The sequence below is a fragment of the Haliotis rubra genome, unplaced genomic scaffold (assembly GCF_003918875.1).
Source record: "Haliotis rubra isolate DU_JTF1 unplaced genomic scaffold, ASM391887v1 Scf688, whole genome shotgun sequence".
NCBI lineage: Eukaryota > Metazoa > Mollusca > Gastropoda > Lepetellida > Haliotidae > Haliotis > Haliotis rubra.
The window spans coordinates 337,372-365,236 of record NW_025767399.1 but is presented as its reverse complement, the minus strand read 5'-3'; the positions used below and the strand labels follow the sequence as shown (position 1 = coordinate 365,236).

At 39.8% G+C, this 27,865-nt stretch overlaps 1 protein-coding gene across 1 annotated transcript in view; it reads left to right on the top strand.

Moving 5' to 3' along the window:
* LOC124258219 (glucose-6-phosphate exchanger SLC37A2-like) overlaps positions 1 to 27,865 on the top strand; it is a 54,128-nt gene that overhangs the window by 14,469 nt on the left and 11,794 nt on the right. The window contains 12 exon segments of the mRNA XM_046692282.1: positions 9,063 to 9,144; positions 9,447 to 9,537; positions 10,674 to 10,729; positions 10,731 to 10,753; positions 19,867 to 20,002; positions 20,983 to 21,059; positions 21,793 to 21,959; positions 22,737 to 22,780; positions 23,775 to 23,861; positions 24,275 to 24,334; positions 27,316 to 27,406; positions 27,796 to 27,858. Coding sequence (XP_046548238.1) covers positions 9,063 to 9,144; positions 9,447 to 9,537; positions 10,674 to 10,729; positions 10,731 to 10,753; positions 19,867 to 20,002; positions 20,983 to 21,059; positions 21,793 to 21,959; positions 22,737 to 22,780; positions 23,775 to 23,861; positions 24,275 to 24,334; positions 27,316 to 27,406; positions 27,796 to 27,858 — 977 coding nt within the window.

The following is a 27,865-nucleotide window of genomic DNA, read 5'->3' as shown; positions in this document are numbered from 1 at the left end:
CTGTGTATTGTGTAGGTCAACATTATATCACAAATGTTTATCTACGATACTTTCGATAACACAATTTTTATGTCAATAATCATTTATAATTCTTCCCATCTACGATATTGGCCGTTATCAATCTTTTTGTCCCAGGAATATAACCAGTGAAATTGAAAATGTCATCTGTTTCCTCCATTTGTCATTTTCCTCATGTATTGAATTGGACAGATAACAAGTTGGCAGGCTTCTCCTTCCTGCTGCTCATTCCCATTCTGGATGTTGCACCACACCCAGTCTGTTGATGCTTTCAATGCATGGACTGTATCAATAGCTTATTGACCCATGTACGTAATCTTTAATACCTATCAAAACATAAAATATAATTCATTAGAAGTGTATCAAATGTATCAGTTTGAATGTGTATGCATGCATCAGCTTAGTTGCAGTGTAATGGCTCAGTGAACAGTAGTGTTATTGTTACATTCATTATTTTATTTCCCAAAGTACATTTGGTGTTTTCATAATACATTATACAAAACATCATACACAACATCCTCGTCATCAATTTGTTGTTGTCATAATACATTGTACAAAACATCGTACACAACATCCTCGTTCATCCATTCAAATTGGCATGATCGCCCTCCAGGAATTTTTGTTGAGATGTAGTTTTCACAAACTGATCTGCACATTTTTATGTATTAGTTAATAATAAATGTCCATGTTGTCTTTAACCTAGTATTTAGATATTTCATTATTTTCACCATGCTAGATTCTTTCTATGATTATGGTATATCTGGAATAGGTCCCAACATCCAATTGCAGGATGATTGGGTGTAGAATGGTAATGACAAGACCCAACAATTTATGTCATTCTCAACCTGTTACAGACTAAATTTACAGTCTTCAAAATTCTGAAGTCAAACAGCCAGACACGGTGACCCATCCAAGGAGTGATCAACATTGATTAACTTCAACATCCAAGGAGTCTCTGTGATGACCATTGATTAACTTCAACTGATTTGTGACCTTGGCTCTATGCAGAGGAACCCACGAAGGTCCGGGTTAATAAAATAATAATAATGTGTCCATTTATATAGCGCCAAACTCCAGCTAGGTATGCTCATAACGCTAACAATCAAGGCACAGCAAATTATTACCCCGGATAACCCAAGCTGCCTGTTAGGTGCTAGAAGGTTATATATAGTCATATGACTCTTTTCCACCGGGTACCCATTTTCCTGCTGGATGAACAGAGACAATTTTGAACAAACTCACTTGCCTAAGGTGAGACCACATGTGTCACACACACCACGCCACGCCCACGCCACGCCACGCCACGCCACACCACACCACACCAAACACCACATCACACACAACATGCCACACCACACCAAACACCACACCACACCAAACACCACATCACACACAACACGCCACACCACACCACACAACAAACACCACACCACACCTCACCACACCACAACAAACACCACACCACAACAAACACCACACCACACCAAACACCACACCACACCACAACAAACACCACACCACAACAAACACCACACCACACCACACCACACCACACCACACCACACCACACCAAACACCACACCACACCACACCACACCACACACCACATCACACACAATATGCAACAAAACCTCACCACACCATGCCACGCCACAGCAAACGCCACATCACACACACCACACCACACACCACATCACACACACCACACCATACCATACCACACACCATATGACTTCTAGGGGTGGGTATTGCAAAGAATTTTCATATTGCGATATATTGCGATGCAAAAGCATGTATTGCGATATGTATTGCAATATTTTGCATGAAGTATTTTTAAACAAAAAACTACTTATAATCCAGGTAATGCTTGATTTATAGAGCAAATACACAGCAAAATCACTATGCTTGATTAAGCTTTAATAACAGCTTTTATTCATGATTTAGAATACAAATGTGAATAATATTTGGCACAAATGAAAAATGGGAATATGCGAAGATTTCTGAGTGTTACAAAGTTTTCCGAACGCAAGTCAAAATACTGGTTTTCGATCAGCGTATCGCAATACGAATGTTTTATCGTTTTCAGGTCTGAACCGGTAATATTACGCAGCCCTAATGACTTCAAGATATTATTTTTTTCTGTAAATAATTAGTTCTGTGCTTCAGGCATGGCATTGGTGTTCAACCATATTTTATGCAAACAGGAATGAATTACAGTTTTTTTTAAATTTTATTTAAGGCTTAACTGCCCTTATTTAATTAAATTCAATTGTATTTTTAATAATGTGCTGAATACATCATGCTGCTGCATTGAATCTACATATGTTCAGTTTCAGTCAATTTGAGCTTCATTCAGGTGCACAATGGTGCATTCAGGACATTTTAATGGTGCATTAGATTGTAATCTGATGTTATAACGGTTGTTGAGGATCTGATGTTTCTGTGAATGTATCATAGATTGATACTCTTGTGGTTCTTACTGAGCACTCACAAACAAAATGATCACACTGTGGATTATAGAAAAAACAGGCAGTCAAGCAAGGCTTTCGAGGAAGGCTCGAGATGTGATGTAAGTGGGGCTTTTAGTTCTTTTATCAGCAACCAAATGGTTGATCTTGTGATGGCTGCTTCTTCAACATCTAGCCTTGAATTTAACTGCCAAATCATTTGCCAAATGACCTTCAAAAATGACATTTTGTAACCTAAATATTTTACTGTTAAAAGATTGGTGAGCAACTTTCAAGGTGTCAGGTTTTCAGGGTCAGATTTCAATAGCTGAAAATAATCAGCCTTGATTACCGAGACTTCATTAGGAGTTACACAGGTAAAAGAGTGGTGAATATGTGTAAATTGATCACTGCAAACACGTCAGGACACCTGGTGTTCACACAGCATGCTAGCAAGTTCTTGTTTGCTATTTAGCTTGAAATAGCGGAATTACTGCAGAAAAGCTAATATTTATTTGACAGTTAACTCGTTTCATTGGGATTCTTTGACAGACGGACTTACAGTTTTCCGAAGTATATTGTGATGGAAAATTTGGACATTGCTGCAGACGAAGTTGTTGTTTTTACATACCATTACATTAAGCTTTAGGCTGATTTAACATACATTTAATAATCAGTGTTCCGCTGATTTAATTATTTATCGGACACTGTGTCCGGCAACCTAACATTTTACCGGTCATGAATTAAATTTGCCGTTCATATCCTATTATCATACTGTAGTACTCATTTTAAATTTATTTTTAGCCTGGGTATTTCTGAAACATAACAATTTTGCGACCATGAAAGTACAGTCAAGACTGTCATTTCGCTTACCCATGATTTTTTTATTTTAATACATGATTATTTACATGGCGTATTGTCCAGCTGGCTTTCAATATACTGGTCCCCAACAAAATTTTCCGGTATATACCGGAGAAGGGAAACACTGAATAAACTAATTTGATATATGATATGAGTAAGTACTGAGAAAGTTCAGTGTATTTATGTCATTAAGACGTAATAAACTTAGAGGAAAGAATTTGAGAATGTCAGCTTGTTTATCATGTTTATTACAAGAAACACGTTTTGCAGAAGATGCTTGCTCCTTTATCAGTTGAAAGAGTCAGATCATGCTCCAATATGTTGTGTTACTATTAATAAACAAGTTTAATTCCTTAATTTCCCTTCATAGTTTTATCTGTCAGATATGAAAATTAATTTTCAATGGATCTATGTAAAGTTGTGTAGATGATTCTGTATGGAATGGTTCAAAATTCTAATGTACTTTATCTTGTACGTTTTTGTTTCTTATGTTGAGATGAGACTTGGAAAAACTATTTGTCTGACTGTGATCCAGACTATTACGTAAACTGTCTACATAATCCCCTAATCCGGTTACGGCCTAATCCGTTGAATTTTGAACAGTCAGCAGTGCCGATCCGTCAAATCATGCTTGAGTGGTTCTGTGCTGATCGGTCGAATTTCAGACGGTGTTAACACACCGGGAGACTATAAGTTCATTAATTAAGGGGTCGGCTTGTATGATGTGTAAGAAACAGATTACTGTACTCTGTGTCTGTCATATACCAATTATCTTACAACTCGTTGTTTCAAAACGTATTTAACTCGCTTTCGCTCGTAAAAAATACGTTTTGAGACAACTCGTAAGATACATGGTATCTGACACACCACATCACACACACCACACCACACCACACACCATATGACTTCTGGGGGTGGGTATTGCAGAGAATATTCATATTGCGATATATTGCGATGCAAAAGCATGTATTGCGATATGTATTGCAATATTTTGCATGAAGTATTTTTAAACAAAAAACTACTTATAATCCAGGTAATGCTTGATTTATAGAGCAAATACACAGCAAAATCACTATGCTTGATTAAGCTTTAATAACAACTTTTATTCATGATTTAAACTACAAATGTGAATAATATTTGGCACAAATGAAAAATGGAAATATCCGAAGATTTCCGAGTGTTACAAAGTTTTACGAATGCAAGTCAAAATACTGGTTTTTGATCAGCGTATTGCAAGACGTATCGTTTTCATGTCTGAACCGGTAAATACCGGTAAACGAGTTATATTGCGCAGCCTTAATGACTTCAAGATATTAATTTTTTCTGTAAATAATTAGTTCTGTGCTTCAGGCATGGCATTGGTGTTCAACCATATTTTATGCAAACAGGAATGAATTACAGTTTCTTTAAAATTTTATTTAAGGCTTAACTGCCTTCATTTAATTGTATTTTTAATAATGTGCTGAATACATCATGCTGCTGCATTGAATCTACATATGTTCAGTTTCAGTTAATTTGAGCTTCATTCAGGTGCACAATGGTGCATTCAGGACATTTTAATGGTGCATTAGATTGTAATCTGATGTTATAACGGTTGTTGAGGATCTGATGTTTCTGTGAATGTATCATAGATTGATACTCTTGTGGTTCTTACTGAGCACTCACAACAAAATGATCACACTGTGGATTATAGAAAAAACAGGCAGTCAAGCAAGGCTTTCGAGGAAGGCTCGAGATGTGATGTAAGTGGGGCTTTTAGTTCTTTTATCAGCAACCAAATGGTTGATCTTGTTATGGCTGCTTCTTCAACATCTAGCCTTGAATTTAGCTGCCAAATCATTTGCCAAATGACTTTCAAAAATGACATTTTGTAACCTAAATATTTTACTGTTAAAAGATTGGTGAGCAACTTTCAAGGTGTCAGGTTTTCAGGGTTAGATTTCAATAGCTGAAAATAATCAGCCTTGATTACCGAGGCTTCATTAGGAGTTACACAGGTAAAAGAGTGGTGAATATGTGTAAATTGATCACTGCAAACACGTCAGGACACCTGGTGTTCACACAGCATGCTAGCAAGTTCTTGTTTGCTATTTAGCTTGAAATAGCGGAATTACTGCAGAAAAGCTAATATCTATTTGACAGTTAACTCGTTTCATTGGGATTCTTTGACAGACGGACTTACAGTTTTCAGAAGTATATTGTGATGGAAAATTTGGACATTGCTGCAGACGAAGTTGTTGTTTTTACATACCATTACATTAAGCTTTAGGCTGATTTAACATACATTTAATAATCAGTGTTCCGCTGATTTAATAATTTATCGGACACTGTGTCCGGCAACCTAACATTTTACCGGTCATGAATTAAATTTGCCGTTCATATCCTATTATCATACTGTAGTACTCATTTTAAATTTATTTTTAGCCTGGGTATTTCTGAAACATAACTATTTTGCGACCATGAAAGTACAGTCAAGACTGTCATTTCGCTTACCCATGATTTTTTTATTTTAATACATGATTATTTACATGGCGCAGTGTCCAGCTGGCTTTCAATATACTGGTCCCCAACAAAATTTTCCGGCAATTTTCCGGTATATACTGGAGAACGGAAACACTGAATAAACTAATTTGATATATGATATGAGTAAGTACTGAGAAAGTTCAGTGTATTTATGTCATTAAGACGTAATCAACTTAGAGGAAAGAATTTGAGAATGTCAGCTTGTTTATCATGTTTATTACAAGAAACACGTTTTGCAGAAGATGCTTGCTCCTTTATCAGTTGAAAGAGTCAGATCATGCTCCAATATGTTGTGTTACTATTAATATACAAGTTTAATTCCTTAATTTCCCTTCATAGTTTTATCTGTCAGATATGAAAATTAATTTTCAATGGATCTATGTAAAGTTGTGTAGATGATTCTGTATGGAATGGTTCAAAATTCTAATGTACTTTATCTTGTACGTTTTTGTTTCTTATGTTGAGATGAGACTTGGAAAAACTATTTGTCTGACTGTGATCCAGTAAACTCAGACTATTACGTAAACTGTCTACATAATCCCCTAATCCGGTTACGGCCTAATCCGTTGAATTTTGAACAGTCAGCAGTGCCGATCCGTCAAATCATGCTTGAGTGGTTCTGTGCTGATCGGTCGAATTTCAGACCGTGTTAACACAATGGGAGAGTCTAAGTTCATTAATTAAGGGGTCGGCTTGTATGGTGTGTAAGAAACAGATTACCGTACTCGTGTCTGTCAGATACCAATTATCTTACAACTCGTTGTTTCAAAACGTATTTAACTCGCTTTCGCTAGTTAAAAGCGTTTTGAAACGACACACACACCACACCACACCACACCATACACCACACCACACCACACTGACAGACCACTTCGTTTAGTAATCTCTGTATCTAACACAATTATATTGTGCTTGAATGAGTTTATAAAGTTCATAAATTTTAAAAGGTTATCAAATTAAGATGACACTGCTCCCACTTTAAAAGGGATATGAAGGTGATACTTCAATTGCAAAATAGACCAGATGTTTGCTATGCAAATAGCAGACATCATGGTCAGTCTGTTGTCAAGGGACATATTGTTTTTTGTGTGGTAACATTTTATATGACAAGTCAGTTCTAGGTTTGAGTCGGCGATGTTGAAATAAAAACAGGGTTTTTTTGGTGTATTTTTGGTCGGCAATATAATTAGGGTCGGTCGGGCAATGAGAAACACAAATAAATAAAAATTTGACGGATCGGTACGCGACCCTTAATCCAAAGATTAATGAGGCAAATCCTAACAAGCCAATAAGGAGCCAGGTCCTTTGTCTTACTGCAATATGCAAGGGCCAATTAGACCACACAACTTCATTACTGTCGTCTGTTTCTTACTGAATGTGTTAATTAACACTTATTGTGAGTCAATGTTTTTATTTGCCACCATGGTAATAAGATCCAACTAAAATGTTGCAGGTATGAGATTCATTCACAAACACAAGCAATCAAAGTAGTGATGATTCGACTTGAGTTGCCCTTTTTTTTTAATGCTTTTTGAAGCATTCAGTGCTGAACTTTGTGGTTGGTAGACCTGACATGGCAGTATGGACTAAGTTTCAACATGGAACCACATATCACCGTATAGACATGACAAGGTAATTTACGTTGTGAGTCTTGAGCAACACGAAAAAACATGGCTGTTAAAAGTAATCCAAAGTGTACATTACATGTTACATGGACATGGTATTTGTATCCTGGTAAGAAAATCTTCCTTCTTGGAATCATTGATTTTCTTGTGTGTGTCAGGCTTGAACCCCCCTGAAACTCTTACTCTACAATAGAGACATTGATGAGAGGTGTATGCAAACAGAATTTGCATGAAAAGAATTCATATTCAGTTCTAAATGTTTGATGATCAAAAGCATCTTCAATTCTTCTCTTCTCCTTGGGAAGTATTGGAATGGGTATCCTAAATATAATACCTCTTTCAACAATACATCCTCAATATGTTGCAAACATTCCATGGCAAATTCTGTTCTGATGGCTTACCAAGGTTAACTTTAGTTTGCTGATTCTGTTTTCTGATGTAAGTGTGTTTGTGTGAACAGTTTGCAGACTAGTTTTGAAGTTTGATAAACTATATGATGTCTGTTTTCTAACCAAAGGTTTGACCAACATTTTGTTTTTGGTCTTATCAAACTCAATTTTGACATGTGACTTATTGTCAAAACCAATGTTGGCCACTTAGAACCAGTCAGATGCTCTGTAGATATCACAGGATTGCTTCTTAAGTCTGTTACATCATGGCAACTGCCAGACGTATTAAGTAAAATGGTTAAAGTTTTGGGCAGTGTTAGCAGTTAGCTCTTTGAAAGGCCACCTCTCTGTTCCAGTGGATAAAGCATCTGCCCTGTTCGAGGAAACGCTTGTTCATCATTGTTATATCTGAGGCGGTATATACATGAATACAGTGTGGCTTGTGTTGGAGGTGTCACCTGTTCATCATTGTTGTATCTGACGTGGTATATACATGAATACAGTGTGGCTTGTGTTGGAGGTGTCACCTGTTCATCATTGTTGTATCTGAGGAGATATATACATGAATACTGTGTGGCTTGTGTTGGAGGTGTCACCTGTTCATCATTGTTGTATCTGAGGAGATATATACATGAATACTGTGTGGCTTGTGTTGGAGGTGTCACCTGTTCATCATTGTTGTATCTGAGGAGATATATACATGAATACTGTGTGGCTTGTGTTGGAGGTGTCACCTGTCCATCATTGTTGTATCTGAGGTGGTATATACATGAATACAGTGTGGCTTGTGTTGGATGTGTCACCTGTTCATCATTGTTGTATCTGAGGTGGTATATACATGAATACTGTGTGGCTTGTGTTGGAGGTGTCACCTGTCCATCATTGTTGTATCTGAGGAGATATATACATGAATACAGTGTGGCTTGTGTTGGAGGTGTCACCTGTCCATCATTGTTGTATCTGAGGAGATATATACATGAATACAGTGTGGCTTGTGTTGGATGTGTCACCTGTCCATCATTGTTGTATCTGAGGAGATATATACATGAATACAGTGTGGCTTGTGTTGGATGTGTCACCTGTTCATCATTGTTTTATCTGAGGCGGTATAAATATTGTGTGGCTTGTGTTGGAGGTATTCAGCCTGTTCATCGTTGTTTTTGAGAGTGTGTGAATGAACACTGCTGTTTGTGTTGCAGATATCGCCTGTTCATCATTGTCTTCACCTTCTTCTGTTATACCTGCTACCATCTGTCTCGGAAACCAATCAGCGTTGTCAAGGTAACACCATACCATATTGAATACTGATTAGTGCACCTGATTGTTGAGTCAGATAATTTCAGTACATTGTAATGACTGACTGGGTTTAGCTGACTATAATTGGATAACTAGAGTATGAACAGAATGTGGCAGTGAATATTTCCATATATTTCACAGAATTTAACTTTGGTTCATGTTTATATGCAAAGTTACATCTCATACAGACTAAAATATTTCAACATCGCTATTGCCATATGCTGAGTTTTTATGCTGTTTATGAGAAATTTGATGTGAATTAAATAGATTTTTTTGGTCATTTTCAGAGTGTATTTCATCGTAACTGTAGCCACTTTCTATTTCCATCCAATGAAAACATTTCAAACTACAAGACATGGTGTGATTGGGCCCCCTTTGGTAAGTAACAAATAATGTGTTTGTCGTACTTGCAGTTTTTCCCCAGGAAGAATCAGAATAGGCCCACAACACCCTCAGACAAAATGGTCTGGTTGTTGCAATGGTTTGTTTGGTCCAGACTTCGTAATCTAGTTTTGGATTTTGGTGCCAGAACTCAGAATGAAATTCACACTCTCATTGTAGGGAGATAATAAGAGAACTGTACCATTCAAGTTGATGATAAGTGTTATCATGGGCCTATGTAACGTGATGTACTGACCGGTAATCAGTGTGAGTCACTAGCACATATATCACAGGGTGTAAGGTTGTCTTCCTGAAAGGCTGATGCTGTTGTCCAGAGAGGGCTTAATAAATCCTAGAATGGTATGAAAACTATGAGATACATAGTGAAGAGAAATATATACATTTGGATGTTCAAGAAAGTACTCAATTGTTTAGCTGGAATTTGATAAAGGGGTGCTCATTTTAGAATATGAAACCATTAAAGGCTAAGGCACTATGCAATTAAGGTAAAGCATTGTCCTTTGTGATAAGTTCTTCATTGTGAAAACACCCGGGACATAATAAGTGAAATGTAATATTTTCTAATAATCATAACTATGATGTAACCATGGTAACTGACAATAAACAGCTGCCAGGCAAACATACAACCTTATTGTACACCTACATACTGCAGATACAAACGTGGATTTAGGTGGAGCCACAGATTGAACAGAGACCGTGGAATCACAAAGGGCATTATTGCAGGGGATGACTGTATTCATATCTGTAGTTGTTGTAAATGTAATTGTCAGAACCTGTTTCTTTCACAGTAAATACTGCTTCACTGATGCTAACTCTTATTACTAATGTCTCCTGAGAAAGTGGTAAGTGTTGTGATGTACTGTATCAGAAATACTTTTTCTCTATGTCAAGAGTGAGGCGGTGGGGTAGCCTAATGGTTAAAGCGTTGGCTCGTCATGCCGAAGGCCCGGGTTCGAATCCCCACATGGGTACAATGTGTGAAGCCCATTTCTGGTGTCCCCCGCCGTGATGTTGCTGGAATATTGCTAAAAGCGGCGTAAAACCAAACTCAGTCAGTCAGTCTATGTCAAGAGTTGTGGATCAGTTCATAAGGAGGTTCTTGTTGTTACCAGATCAGAACAACTATGAGGAACTGCTGGGAAGTTTGGACTATGCATTTCTTTTCTCCTAACGCCATCTGCATGTTCATCAGGTGAGTTGACACACAGGAGAGTTAGCTCTGTTCAACCCTTGAATGTTGGTTGATAAATAAGGTTGGGCGATAATACCGGTTAACCGGTATATTACAATTCGAACTTCGCAATACGATAAACCGGTTCACCTGGTACGATCAGCAATTTCAGTGACCATGATCGATAATTTTCGTGATGTAGTTAAAAATACTAATAAGATTTGTATTTCCTTTATATCATTATGCATTAATAGTTTTGAGATAGTATATTGGTCAATCACATCTGTGTGCTGACAGTGGCCAGTGGCATTGTTTCAAATGAAAGGACGACAGTAATTTCAGTACCTTAGATAACCCATTCAACACCGTAGGTCGGAAAACCGTCCAAGACATCACAAGTCCCCAGACACCGAAAGGCCGGTAAACAGGCCTGGCAGTAGGTGCATCAAAATGGTATATAATTTTAGGAACCTACCAAACATATGATTCACTTATTAAATCTATCACTTTTCACAATGTCTGAAAATACTTATTACATTTCAAATGAAAATATATATCGACAGAATTAGAAATATAAACTATTTTTCGCAATGATATTGAAAACATAAACGATTCGGCAAAAGGTCCACATCAAAGTTGTCAAAGAGCAAAGTAACGATGTTTTGAAGAAATAATTAAACCAATTGAATAAACTAAGAATAAAATCAAAAACAGTACTCATAAAAGTTGTCAAACGCAAATCAGAAGTTACTATTTTCCATCTTTTTGAGTGGGATCATGATATGTAAGCCAAATAACATTTCGGCTTTCGTCGCCTAGAACTTCACGCTTGCACACGATGTTTAATGCTAAAGTATATGCTTGAAGCGTTTTTGTCACAGGTCATAACCAAGCACGATACGACAACTAAGTTCCATAAGGTGGTGATTTTGTGCGTAACCCATTCAGAATAGGATGATTTTACCCAAAACTTTCGTCTAAATCTAAAGTTTTCGTTTACGAGGACGGTATCCATTGCTGTAATAATATTGGTTGCCTTAGCTCACCTGCATGATTTTGACCAATCACGAGCCTTATAGCAGACATTCGTAACAACTCGTGTCATTCCGGCAAGCCGGATGGCGACTCGTACCTATCTCGTGGCCATGTTCACGACTAGTCTAGGAATAAGAAAAGCAAGATTTATGGATGTCAACTTCTTTATTGTGGACAACACGACGTTTCGGAGTGTATGCTTGCTCCTTCCTCATTCATTCATTCCAAGTGGGGAGAGGATCAGTGTACCTTTCATCAGGAGCAAGCATACACTCCGAAACTTCGTGTTATCTTGCTTTTCTTATGCGTTCCACTTCTAAATGCCCTTCAAAGATTTAGTTTAGGAATATTTCCAAAGATAAATAACTCTGAATTTCCAAACATGGCCACTCCTTGAAAGGCATGTTAAGTAAGTTTCTTATGTCGTTAACAAATATCAGTAAAAAGATAAATTTTTCCTTATCCTGACTCATGCTCTTTTGCTTGTCTTCTTCTTCTTGCGAACATAGTGGAACACTTGTATCTCCTTATTTGAAGCTCCCTTCAAAATAAAATCACTAATTGGTACTCACCACGAGTTGCTCCCCTTTGCTTCCCCTGGCGGGAAAGGTGTCGCCACCCTCTGGCCATGTGCTCCACTCTCTCCTTCTTCGCCCAGTGAGCAGGATGTGAGAGCGCCTTGTGTCTCCTTACACACCATATCCTTTGATAATCTCTTAGTTTTTACCTCTCATAGGTTACTATAGAGGTATAGCTAGTATCCTTTACTATTTGTATTGATTAATTATCGTATTTCTACTGTTTATTCACGTGTATTCGTGATTGTTCAGCTAGCTTTACGTTGATGAAAATCTGTACGATTTGTAGATTACGTTTTTCTGCCTCCGATCCACATGTAATATGCCCTAGTTGTTCTACGCCGTGTGCGTTTAATTCACGTTGCAGTTACTGCCTTAATTTATCTCATTCTGCATTTAATAAATATCATCTTTAGTCTTAAGGCGTGCTGCAGATAGATCACGCAAACAAGGGCAAAACATGGCAGAGAGTCCAGATATTCCATCCAGTCAGCTGCTAGCGATCGACCCTCTCCCCGTCTGGTGTTCTGCTAGAGACCCCGCGGCAGAGGAACGTGGGGCGCGATCCGTTACCTCGAAGAAAAGCGACCGGCCTCCCCAGACATCTCGTCATTGCAGACCAAGTCTAAGAGGGCCTCATCGTCGTCTCAGCGCCAGATTGAGGACACCCAGGGCAGCGCCAGACTTCCAAAGGAAATCTACAAAGACAGCAAGAACTTTCAGCCGAGATCGTTCCAGCAGCAGAATTGGGCCTCTACGATGATCAGCCGATAATCATCCCGACTTCACGGCAGAAGAAGCTGACCCGGTGTCAGCGACTGTGACTTCTGCAGAGATCACCATGCAGCCTGATGCCTCTACACCCGCGTCAGGCGTCATTGATGTGAACCCCATTGCAGATAAGAGGCGCCCGACTTAGGTCACAGATCATCCCAGAAGACATGATCGCGGCAGATTATGAACATCATGGAGGACCACTACAAACTGCGCCAAGCAGGGTCCGAACGCCAGCGAAGGCTCCAACGTGAGACAGCACCCCAGAGGCACCCCCGTCAGCGTAGCAGCCAAGGCGATGTCACCTTCGCGAAGGAAGTCCCGCACCACCTTGACGAAGGACCTAGATGTACAGCCTTCGCGAAGGCCTTCCAGCGGCGGGAGAGATCATCACCATCTTCGATTTCATCTCTAGATATGGACTCAGACCATCAGACATCACGGAAGCCTTCGGCGAAGGTCATATCATCGATCCCCGGACGGACGCCAAATGAAGCTTCGCGAAGGCATTCGCGAAGGACATATGATTCCAGATCTTCATCATCTAGAAGAACATCGAGGGACTGCCGAAGAGCTTCGGCTATCAACATTCACCTCACAAGTCTCCGAGAAGATCATCCCATAGGCGATCTCCACCGTTCATCACCAGGTCGATCACCCGTCAGATCTCCACATAGAAGCGCGCACAAGTCAACTAGATCGCCACAAACCTCATCAGATATACAGACAGCTACGCGGTCGAAGAGCATCTACAATTTGTTAATGATGATGGTATTGAGGATGATGGAGGAATCATATTTTCTGATGCAGAGATACGGTATTGGATGGTCAATAACCTAGATCTCACATCACCATCTAAAGTGGCAATACAGCGCCAGGCGTATTTGATGAAGGAAGATGATCCAGATGCAATCACTCTACCCCGATCGACCCGATTGCGGCAGTGCCACAGAATCTAGATGCAGCTTTCCAGAAAGCTACGAAAGTTCAGATACCACATCTGCCCAACTTTCAAGCCAAGAAGTTCTCCACGCATAACATGGACTCCTTCTACAAGGCCCAGGACATCGATGAGAACTATAAGATCATCAGCGATGTAAAGAACAAGATTTACAAGATGGATGATCGCAAGTTGGCTCATATAGAAACCATGACGAGGCGTATGTTCTTTGGGTTAAATAGATCTAGGGCGATCAATGAGACTCTTATTACTAGATTCGGGATTCCACGACGGAAGATGATAGAATGATTTATTCTGCCTTACTTATGCAAAAGAAAGATCAGCAGTTTTAACGGATCATCTTACATCTGTTTCAGCAGCACTGACCTTAGCTCGTCGTCAAGGCCTCCTCGCCTCCTGTAATTGGGGAGAACTTTACAGCCCACTTTATACAGCCCGTGGTCGACAACATCCATCTTTGACGGAGAAATCGACAAAGTCGCCAAGGAAGTCTCTAAGGATTCCAGGGAAGTCCTTATGATTAGATCGATGGACACACTAGCCAGCGTCATTAGGTCAGACTTCACAAAGATACTCAGGCAGATCTAAGTTCACGGGCCTACAAAGAGCAAGAGACAGGAAGATAGCCAGCTCTAGAGGTAAAGATTCTTTTAGGTAAGCCCATATGGCAACTATAGAGGAGGATCAGGAAGAGGCAGGACACCCAGAGGTTCCCGCAATTATAGGCAGCTGAAACACAGGTTCGAACGACTGGAGTCTTCCACCCCAGCTGTTCCAGTACAGCCAGCTCAAGTGGGTGGGCGCCTCCAACTACACTGGGAAAACTGGGGAATATTGCAAGACCCTTACGCCTCCAACATTCTTCAACACGGATTTTCAGATCCCTCTACAGGCCAAGCCTCCGCTGACAATCAAACCCCCAAATTCGATTTACAAAGCGCCAACAACTACCAAAGATAAGAGAGGCTGTTTCATCACCCCTATCCAAACAGGCCATAGAAGTAATAGATCAAGCAAACGTCGAACCAGGTTTCTACTCCCCAGTTTTCCTAGTTCCCAAGAAAACTCCGCGGAGAAATACAGACTCATCTACAACATGAGCTTTTTCAACAAGAACTATCTACGAAAACCAATCGGGTTTCGCATGATACATTTACCTCAGTTATGCCAGATGATTAGTCCTATGGACTACATGGGCAGCATAGATCTACAGGATGCCTACCTGCACATCCCCATTCATCCCGATTCCAGGAAATACCTACGATTTACTCTAGAAGGGCTACATTACCAGTGGAAAGTACTCCCATTCGGAATATCATCAGCCCCCTGGCTATTCACGAGGATAACGAAACCGATTATCAAATTTCTACATCGTCAAGGGCTCGCGAGTCGTTTTACCTCGACGACGGGATACAAGTAGATCAAGATCCACTCGCCTCAAACTACAGTTAAATTACATCATAAAGCTACTAACACAACTAGGTTGGTTAGTAAACTTACGCAAGTCGGACCTAGTACCATCGCAAGACCTGCAGTTCCTAGGTATTCGATTCATCACAAATCGCAACCGTATTTTGGTACCAGAAGACCGTTGGCTCAAGATACAGCAGACCATTCCACCAGCTCTACTCTCTCCGCTACCACTCGCGACAATGGCAGAGCCTACTAGGTCTTCTCACATCAGCCCAAGACATGACTGTCACAGGCAGATTACAGTTACGTCCCCTACAGGTCCTCATCAACGACATCTCAACGATGTACAACCATTCAGTCTACCGAAACATCTCAGACCGCATCTACTATGGTGGACCAAGAAATCGAATGTCTGCGAAGGGGATTTGTTTAGCAGAGCAGGAATACAAAACCCATCTATATGTAGAAGCGTCACTCCAAGGTTGGGAGCTCATCTCACCAACCACACGATATCAGGGTTATGGAATCAGCAAGAATGCAAACTCCATATAAACAGTCTAGAAATGAAAGCTGTAATCAACGCCATTCTACATTGGAGCACATTTCTACAAAATGCGCCGCCTAATGATCCATACAGACAATTGACAGTGGCGTTCTACATAAACAAGCAAGGCTCAACGAGATCGATGAACCTTTTGAACCTAAACTTTCAACTGTTCGATTTAATACAAGATCTTAATCTACATGTCAGAGCAGTGCACATTCCCGAGCCAGAAATATACTAGCAGACGGCTCTCTCTCGGCCTCATCTACCATCACCGACAGAGTGGATGATCAACAGGAAATTTTGCACAGATAATCAAGCAATTAGAGCCAAGCTAATAGACCTATTCGCCACGGGATTCAACAATCAGCTACCGACATTCGTGTCACCAGTCCCAGACCCCCAAGCTTGGGCAACGGACGGCTCTAAGTCTATCATGGAAGGCCTCAATGCGTGCAGCGTTTCGCTCGCCAGCAATAATACCTCAAGTATTACAGAAAATCAGACAAACACAGAGCCTACAACTCACTTTGGTCAAGCCCTACTGACCGGCCAGAACGTGGTTTCCCATACTAATTCAAGAAATCGGTCAACCAACACTGGAGCTACCCAAAGCGGCGCCAAACCTGTTAATTCATCCTCACACCAAACAAGTGCACGGAAACCCAGCAATGTTCCAACTACACGTATGGACTGTATACAAATGTGTTTAAACAAGAGGATATTCTGCCAGGCGGCAAAAGCAGTCACGCTTGCCTTTTACGTTACTCAACTCGTAGAACTTGTACGCACGACAAGTGGCACAGTTTCAAAAATTATGCAACAAAGAAAGGGTTTACAGCAAGAGAGGCTTCACAACCTCAAGTGGCAGACTATTTGTGTTACCTACGCCAAAACAAACATTTAAAAGGTTCAACGATATCAACATATCTTGCCGCCGCTTAGTTCTGTAATCACCATGAGAACGGGTGTCAAATTGACAAGATCACCAGAGTTACTGGCCTTACTACGAGCTTTCGATTGGAGGACCAAAAGCGGAAGTTCCACGCCCAGCTTGGGATCTGAATGTAGTGTTACAACACCTCACGAGTGAGGTCTATGAACCTTGGAATCGACAAACTTTGAATTTCTCTCACAGAAAACACTGTTTCTGCTATCGCTAGCCACAGCAGCAAGAATGTCTGAAATTCACGCTTCTGGATTACGAGAGGATACAGTTTGATGACAATCATAACACAGCACCTCGGATTAAGATGGGATTTCATCGCATAAAAATCAACTGCCAGGTCAACCAGACAGATTATTCCACATCCCGGTAGCTATCCTCTATTCTCGGATCAGAAGATACACAAGACCTATCACTGTGTCCGGTAAGAGCCAAAGTTTATTTACGACGATCCAAAACAAGGAGAAGATTTCTCAAACGCTTATTCATCCCCTTATCGCCACTTAATCAAACAGAAGTGTCACGGACCACAATATCTATTTGGATAAGGACTGTCATTCTCCGTGCCTACAAGGCAGCAGGCTTGGACCCACCAACAGCATCAAATCCACATGAGATCAGGGCACTGGCCTCTACCCTCGCCTTACTACACGTAACTGTTCCTTGAACACCATTATGGAAGGATGCTATTGGAAATCTAACATGGTATTTGCTAATCACTACCTGAGAGACATCACTACAGAAGATGTCTCTGGCATTCACCATTTCGGACCACTGGTCCTCGCTCAGCAACTGACAGTCCCTCGTAGGCGTTAAAATATTATCCTCACAAGATTAATATGTATTTTATACATACTCATCTAGCTTATAACTCTACGGAGTTTTAGGGCTATGTATATATGTTCAGCTTAAGTATTCAACCTTAAGCATATACTTTGGTATAGTCAATTTCAGTGCCTCTATCAGAGTCACCTATATATATTTATATAATTTATATGTATTGTTCAATATATTCATAATGTAATTCCCCTTTAATGGCTTTATATAACCTATGGTTTTCTTTATACAGGAAACATCCTAAATCTAAGCCTTCATGAAGTTCCCGTAGGGGATATTACAGTATATCTATACAAAATCACTAATTATAAATCCAAAGTATTATGTTACCCACCTCCGTTCCGTAGGATGCTACAAGCAAAAGAGCATGAGTCAGGATAAGGAAAAATATGTAATTTTTAGAGTAAAATTGATATTTTATACTTATCCTGACTCATGAGGTTAGCCCTCCCATCCTCCCCACATAACACTTTGGATTTCCCTGTAAATTCAAGTGTTGGGCTCGCTAAATCAGGAGAGAGTGGAGCACATGGCCAGAGGGTGGCGACACCTTTCCCGCCAGGGGAAGCAAAGGGGAGCAACTCGTGGTGAGTACCAATTAGTGATTTTATTTTGAAGGGAGCTTCAAATAAGGAGATACAAGTGTTCCACTATGTTCGCAAGAAGAAGAAGACAAGCAAAAGAGCATGAGTCAGGATAAGTATAAAATATCAATTTTACTCTAAAAATTACATTTTTATAATCCCGAAACAAATAATGAAAATCGATAAGCGCAAAGAAACTATTTGACTCCATTCGTAACTACACGCGTCTTTCCTTGACCTACGCTATTCGGATTGTCCGGAATAACACGAATTAGTCACAAATGTATTTGACTCATGTCACATTTTACTACACACGATTGCCACGATTTTTGGCAGTAATGGCGTACTATACAGGTATGGGTCTTCTTATCAAATTATCGGGAAATAGCCGTCCATACATATTATTTCAGACACCTTCTTATAATAATTTTCGTAAAAATGAAAACAAAGAAGAAAAAGGTAAGGGGATATTATGACATATTACAAATGGAAAAGAAAAGGCTGCATTTTTTGCTTCCTTCGTGGTTTATCTAGACCTTATAATGTGTAAACTTACATTTTCATTAAACTTATTTAAATTGTTGTTTTATTTGAATACTATGATAAAAAATAACTTTCATATTTATAAATATGTTGGGATTAAACCTTTCAAATGGTGCATGACATGTAGCAGTAATAATGTTTTACAAGCTGATATTTTCCTTGATAAACATAGGCCTCATCTATGGCCTCAGGGTCTCTGGGAACTCGGTGTCATGGCAGTAAAAGTCTCTGGTTGACTGGTGTTGAAAGAGCTAAACCATGTGTCACACTTTCACAATATATTGCAATACGTATTGCAGTGCGCCAACACAAATCGCAATATATCGCAATACGAAAATTTTGGCGATGCCCAACCCTATTGATAATGTATGAATATATCAGAAATGACTCATCGACTCATTAAATCCTGACAATTATATTCCAACATAAAGAAATAGCAGCAGGGGTGGAAATAACTTTAAAATTGCTAGTGTGATCCGGTACAGTGGCACATGTAAAATCACTTGCCCTGATAATTTTTCCACTATACCGGCGGTTTTCTTGTTGACTTTTTAAATAAACAACATAATTAACGTTGGAAAGTCAACTGGACACCGGTACAGTTCGATATACAAATTTGCTTGCCCAACAGAAAAAAACACTGGACTCGGACGTCGGGCAATGGGTTATTTCCACCCCTGAGCAGGGAAGAGGAAAAATCTCAGGCTGGGCTGGATATCAAAGTATATCCGGCAACAGCAATCATATAAATATGACTATCATTTTTATGGATTTACCTTCTCATCCACCTGTATGTTCCATTTAATTAATGGTAGATGAAACCTGAATTTCTGATCCGACTATGATAGATCCAGTTGCCATGACAGCTGACAGCATTTATCAAGGAGCTACATGTACAAAATCATGTTACGTATTTCAGTGGCCATATTGCTGAACGGATGAACCTGCGGTACTTCCTGGCTCTAGGCATGCTGGGAACTGGGGCTGCCACAGCCATGTTTGGTTTGGGGTATTTCTTGAATATACACTCGCTGGCCTTCTATGTGATTGTCCAGGTAGGTGCTTCACAGGGGATATCATGTGGATATTGCCTGAAGTATAACTTCCTTCAAATACCCAACTTTTATCACATCACAGCATTAAATTCCTGTTCATTAAATTCCTTGCAGAATTCTATAGATTTCAACAGATATCACCTTCACAGCCAACATGTCTAATAGTTGTTAGGAAAACCCCTTCATTGTTAAGAAAACATTGTTGTGAGAAGTGAAATCATTATTTGCATCTGCTTCAGTGATCCACATCCTAGGTACAAGTCAGCCTGTCTCATAGTCCCTCAACCTCATTATTTTCCCTACTGCCTAGCCCTCCCTGCAATGCTAAACCCCTAAATGAAGCGAGTCTAGATTTCCTCAGGTTCAGAATCTACCATCTCACTGGGGCTCCTTTTCAATTAAATGGGATTATTTGTTACGATCAAAATTATATATATTCAGAGAATGATAACTCTGAATAGTCTGGATCTGCTGGTTATTTTCAAGCTTGGTATTTTTAAAGTGATTTGTTCAGGAGCATATAGGTTCCCAACAGTTGCCTCCCCTGGTGTAGAAGGGTAGGGACCCCTTGAGGACAGGATCTTGGTGCATTCTTGCTGTGTTGTGTGCAGGAAGCATTCACAAGCCTGTGTGGCCAGGTTACATGAATGGATTTACCTGGGTCTTCTCACAGGCTCTCAGTATCTAATCAGAATGCTCAACACATGAACACTGGGACTTACGCTTGTTACACTTTGCACACCTCAGCTGATTTTCAAGAGATGTCACATTGCACATTCTCAGATGCCTTACGCTTATAACAGATTGGTTAGGCTCTTAAATTATGAATTGAAGGAAATCACTGTTTATTTTATGTCAGTTATAGTTTACATGCAGTGGACATTTTATGAATAATTTAATGATGCATACTTTCTTTTTTTAAGCATATTTTAAGTCAGTAAAATCCTGTATTTGTACATGTGCTTGTGTTATGTGTGCAGATAGTGGCAGGAGCGCTGCAGTCAACAGGCTGGCCCAGTGTTGTGGCCTGCATGGGGAACTGGTACGGCAAGGGGAAGTAAGTCTTCATTGTCACCTGACATGTCTGTGTTGTCAAACTTCCGACTGTAAATATGGGTTTTGAGGCTTCTGTCTAGTAATATTGTTAGGATGTCAGAATATGGAGAGGAAAACCCACTCAACTCCATTGTCTTCCTCTGATATATTCATCTGAAATGTGCAATTTCGTATGTCTTTGTCAAAAAGGATTTTTGTTATTCTCATTTGGAACTTTTGCTTTTAGTCTTTATTGACAAGTGTTGATAAATTTGACATAATGTAAGTATGAAATTTTATATGTTATCCAAAATAATTTTTCCAACTTTTTTAGCTCATGAACAGTAATATGTAGGGCTTTGAGTGTACAAAGTATAGCTAACCAGGTACAGTCACAGAGGGATTACTGATTTCAGTTGATTATTCTGCAAGGCATGGTTGAAGCCAGGTTTTGATGTGAAAGCATGTTCCATTCTGGGGATGATTAGGTTCTAAGGGACCGTTCATAATTTATGGCTGGGGGGGTCGGTGATGATGATTGTTATGGAGAAGCCTCTTAAAATCACCATCACCCAACCCCCCACCCCACCCCTAAGCCATAAATTATGAACGGTCCCTAACAGATTTGTAAAACAGCTTCCAGTAATACTCTTGACGCAAACATGCGCTTCAGAAATTGTTTAGTTTCAAAGCATTACTTTTAAAGTTGTTCTAACACTAGAACAAGATCTAACACCAGAAAGTGTTGTTTCCAGACGGGGTCTCATCATGGGGTTATGGAACTCGCACACCTCAGTCGGCAACATCCTCGGTTCTGTCATCCCTGGGATATTCGTCGACCATTCCTGGGGCTGGTCCTTCGTGGTGCCCGGTATCATCATCGCTGTCTTTGGCGTCCTCACCTTCTTCTTCCTGGTCCCAAGTGAGTGCCTGCAAATGTACCATGTATCTTAACAAAACCAGTGTTTGCACCCTACGGAGGATTACATTATGTAGTTGAATAACTGAATGAGAAATAATATCTATCACTGTTGACATGTGCTGTTAATTTCAGTGATTTTTATTTCAGAAACTAATTCTTTACCACACACCTTATTTGCATTAGTACAAGAAGGCTGCTTAGCTTGCAAATGGTACATGACAGACTGATGTTAAAGAGACGAAAATGTTTTTAAACGGAAATAGTTGCTAGGCAATTAGAGACGCTGTCTCCTGGACTACTGCATTTTCTGTAATAAGAACTGTAATATACAAAAGATAATGCATAAGTTTTGTGGCTTAGAAGAAAACATAAAGATTACTTCGAACTGGTTGAGAAGTTGCGGTGGAGGCTGTCATTAGAGAGAGGAAGAGACATGAAAAATGCAGTTAGTGCATCATGTTTTCTTCATCGAAGTTCACACACAAACAAGGGTACAAACTTTGTGACTGTTTTCGTTGTGTAATCAAGCTGAAAAATCCCATAATTGTATGGAACTGATGGGAATGAATGAAGTGAGATATTACTTTCTTCATATAATGGACATGAATATGATCAACAGTGAATGTGATCATGGGTGGATTATCCATGGAGATCAGCAGCATGAAGCAGACGGTGGTTTCATCAATGAAGGACAGGCCCAACTTATTGTAAACAATCAACAAGCATTTCTGTCGGGGTTAAGTGCAAGATTCTGATTTCCCCTTCACACTATTTCAGAACCAGAAGATGTTGGCTGCAGTTTGCCAGATCACCAGGGAACTGTAAGTTAGATACATTTACGAAACTATACAAACTTACCTCTTGGTATTACCAGCCTTTATGATCTTTCCCTCTCACACTCTTATCCTTTATTATGTCCCACCCCAACCCCCAGTATTAATATCCTTTATTATCCCCCGTAACAACGAAGTTGCGGGGATATAGAAACGAGTTACATCTGTCCGTCCGTGCGTCCATCACACTTTGTCCAAAGTATATCTCCTAAACTATTGCTGATTGCTTAACCAAACTTGGTACACATATCAAGCGTGATCCCGAGATGTGCCTTTTGGGGGTAAGGCCCAGATATGAATTTTATTTTTTCCTGTTTCCATGAAAACATGACTTAGGCTGTGACTATGAGGATGTCATCTTGTCCGGAGCAGATCTCCTAAACTAAATATGCTAGCTTCATTAAACTTGGTACACATATCAAGCATGATCCATAGATGTGCCATTTGATGGTTAGACCCAGATACAAATTTTATTTTTTGCTGTTTCCATGGAAACGTGACTTAGGGTGTGACTATGAGGATGTCATCTTATTGCATTTCCATGGCAACAAGTAAGGCTTCAACTGAATTTGGTGGTAGTGCTCCATTTTGGAGCAGATCATAAAAACCTTTCAATACTCTCCTTCCGCTTTGCTATATATACTCCAAAACATTTGACATAATCATAACTAGTAGATATATTCATAAAGAGTATTTTGCCGTTGTGGAGGATTTTGATGGCTTTGTCTTCTTGTTATCATTCCCCCTAGTATTGTTAACCCATATCTTTCCTGCTAGTATTGCTATTCTGTCTAGGTTTGCTTACCTTTTTCATTATCTAATATAGCAATCCTTTATGATTGGTCCTTCTCACACAGCTATCATTTGTTATCTCTCAATCAATAGAGACCAGTCCCGGTTTAATCATGCAGTAAGGAAATTGGTGTTATAACAACAACTCATAAAACTCTGTATATCTAACCTCCATCTTGTTGACTTGTAGAGTGTGGTCGCTAATGTGGAGGTAGATGTAGAGGTCGAGGCCACTCCCACTTCATCCAAGTACGACGACCCCGACCGTGATGACCAGGTGAGCCATGTGCTGTTTGACCAGCAACACTGCGGAAGATGAACTCTTCCAACATTGGATAGAAAATTACAGTCGAGACTCTTCCAACATTGGATAGAAATTTACAGTCGAGACCCCTGATACCACAATTGACATTCAGGGGTTGAAAAATACCATTGCCCGACTGAAAGTTTACTGGACCAGTGTCCAGTGGAGTTTATTAAAAATTTCAACCCCTCACATTCCTTAACCTAACCAAAGAGTTCAGTACTTTGTAATTGATATTATGGAGTTACAGTGACTTCAGTAAAATGTAGGCATCTATCCTTGAATCGAACCTTTGTATATCTATCTATCACTGGGTGAAGCCTTTATTTCTGATCTGTCATTACATGAAACAACTGACAGGTTTTGTATCATTGTTGTCATTGCAGCCCCTGTTGAAGAAGAAAGAGGACAAAGCTATTACAATACTTGATGCCATGAGAATACCTGTAAGTAGCACAATACTTGGTGCCATGAGAATACCTGTAAGTAGAACAATACTTGGTGCCATGAGAATACCAGTAAGTAGCACAATACTTGCACCATGAGAATACCAGTAAGTAGCACAATATTTGCTCCATGAGAATACCAGTCGGTAGCACAATACTTGGTGCCATGAGAATACCAGTAAGTAGCACAATACTTGGTGCCATGAGAATACCAGTAAGCAGCACAATACTTGCACCATGAGAATACCAGTAAGTAGCACAATATTTGCTCCATGAGAATACCAGTAAGTAGCACAATACTTGGTGCCATGAGAATACCAGTAAGTAGCACAATACTTGCACCATGAGAATACCAGTAAGTAGCACAATACTTGGTGCCATGAGAATACCTGTAAGTAGCACAATACTTGGTGCCATGAGAATACCTGTAAGCAGCACAATACTTGCACCATGAGAATACCTGTAAGTAGCAAAATACTTGCACCATGAGAATACCAGTAAGTAGCACAATACTTGGTGCCATGACAATACCAGTAAGGAGCACAAAACTTGCTCCATGAGAATACCAGTAAGTAGCACAATACTTGCACCGTGAGAATACCAGTAAGTAGCACAATACTTGGTGCCATGAGAATACCAGTAAGTAGCACAATACTTGCACCATGAGAATACCTGTAAGTAGCACAATACTTGGTGCCATGAGAATACCTGTAAGTAGCACAATACTTGCACCATGAGAATACCTGTAAGTAGCACAATACTTGCACCATGAGAATACCAGTAAGTAGCACAATACTTGATGCAATGAGAATACCAGTAAGTAGCACAATACTTGCACCATGAGAATACCTGTAAGTAGCACAATACTTGGTGCCATGAGAATACCAGTAAGTAGCACAATACTTGCACCATGAGAATACCAGTAAGTAGCACAATACTTGGTGCCATGAGAATACCTGTAAGTAGCACAATACTTGCACCATGAGAATACCTGTAAGTAGCACAATATTTGGTGCCATGAGAATACCAGTAAGTAGCACAATACTTGGTGCCATTAGAATACCTGTAAGTAGCACAATACTTGGTGCCATGAGAATACCTGTAAGTAGCACAATACTTGCTCCATGAGAAAACCTGTAAGTAGCACAATACTTGGTGCCATGAGAATACCAGTAAGTAGCACAATACTTGCACCATGAGAATACCTGTAAGTAGCACAATACTTGCTCCATGAGAATACCAGTAAGTAGCACAATACTTGGTGCCATGAGAATACCAGTAAGTAGCACAATACTTGGTGCCATGAGAATACCAGTAAGCAGCACAATACTTGCACCATGAGAATACCAGTAAGTAGCACAATATTTGCTCCATGAGAATACCAGTAAGTAGCACAATACTTGGTGCCATGAGAATACCTGTAAGTAGCACAATACTTGGTGCCATGAGAATACCTGTAAGTAGCAAAATACTTGCACCATGAGAATACCAGTAAGTAGCACAATACTTGGTGCCATGAGAATACCTGTAAGTAGCACAATACTTGGTGCCATGAGAATACCTGTAAGCAGCACAATACTTGCACCATGAGAATACCTGTAAGTAGCACAATACTTGCACCATGAGAATACCAGTAAGTAGCACAATACTTGGTGCCATGAGAATACCAGTAAGGAGCACAAAACTTGCTCCATGAGAATACCAGTAAGTAGCACAATACTTGCACCGTGAGAATACCAGTCGGTAGCACAATACTTGGTGCCATGAGAATACCAGTAAGTAGCACAATACTTGCACCATGAGAATACCTGTAAGTAGCACAATACTTGGTGCCATGAGAATACCTGTAAGTAGCACAATACTTGCACCATGAGAATACCTGTAAGTAGCACAATACTTGCACCATGAGAATACCAGTAAGTAGCACAATACTTGGTGCCATGAGAATACCAGTAAGGAGCACAAAACTTGCTCCATGAGAATACCAGTAAGTAGCACAATACTTGCACCCTGAGAATACCAGTAAGTAGCACAATACTTGGTGCCATGAGAATACCAGTAAGTAGCGCAATACTTGCACCATGAGAATACCAGTAAGTAGCACAATACTTGCACCATGAGAATACCTGTAAGTAGCACAATACTTGCACCATGAGAATACCTGTAAGTAGCACAATATTTGGTGCCATGAGAATACCAGTAAGTAGCACAATACTTGCACCATGAGAATACCAGTAAGTAGCACAATACTTGCACCATGAGAATACCTGTAAGTAGCACAATACTTGCACCATGAGAATACCTGTAAGTAGCACAATATTTGGTGCCATGAGAATACCAGTAAGTAGCACAATACTTGGTGCAATGAGAATACCTGTAAGTAGCACAATACTTGGTGCCATGAGAATACCAGTAAGTAGCACAATACTTGGTGCCATGAGAATACCAGTAAGTAGCACAATACTTGGTGCCATGAGAATACCAGTAAGTAGCACAATATTTGCACCATGAGAATACCAGTAAGTAGCACAATACTTGGTGCCATGAGAATACCTGTAAGTAGCACAATACTTGGTGCCATGAGAATACCTGTAAGTAGCACAATACTTGCTCCATGAGAATACCTTTAAGTAGCACAATACTTGGTGCCATGAGAATACCTGTAAGTAGCACAATACTTGCACCATGAGAATACCTGTAAGTAGCACAATACTTGGTGCCATGAGAATACCTGTAAGTAGCACAATACTTGGTGCCATGAGAATACCTGTAAGTAGCAAAATACTTGCTCCATGAGAATACCTGTAAGTAGCACAATACTTGCACCATGAGAATACCAGTAAGTAGCACGGTACTTCCACCATTAGAATACCAGTGAAGTGTCTCATTCACTCAAAGGGACAGTGGCATGATTTACTTTAGGACAGGCAGTGAATTAACTGTGATAATATGTTCAGTTTATAACTTTTCTTTTGTTTCAGGGTGTGGTAGAGTTTGCTCTCTGTCTGTTCTTTGCCAAATTGGTCAGCTACACATTTCTGTTCTGGCTGCCCAAATACATCTCTGCCAAAAGTAAGTTATTACCTGTGACTTCAGCTCCTCAGTCAGCTTCTGAAGCTGAGTGGGTGTGGTTAGGTCTTACCTCCCTTTACTCAACTAGGAAGACATCATATGTTTATTATCACTTAGCTGACATATTGCCAGTTAACTGCATGATTTTTTAAAATTAAGAATGGCCAGATTCCTTCTGGAAAAAGGAACAAATATGAAAGTGTCTCTGTTTACAAACTTGAACATGTTGATACTTGTATTTGTTTGGTGTCTAGTGCGAATATCATAAGGTTCAAGATATTGTCTCACACTGAAATTGTTTCACTGATGTAAATGTGATGGACTTTAAAGCTCAGTGTTTACAATTTACAATAACATCTATTATTATGTTTTTGAATGTATGTTTCCAGCTAGTTACAGTGCACAGACTTCAGCGGATCTCTCAGCATTGTTTGATGTTGGAGGAATTGTCGGTAGGTT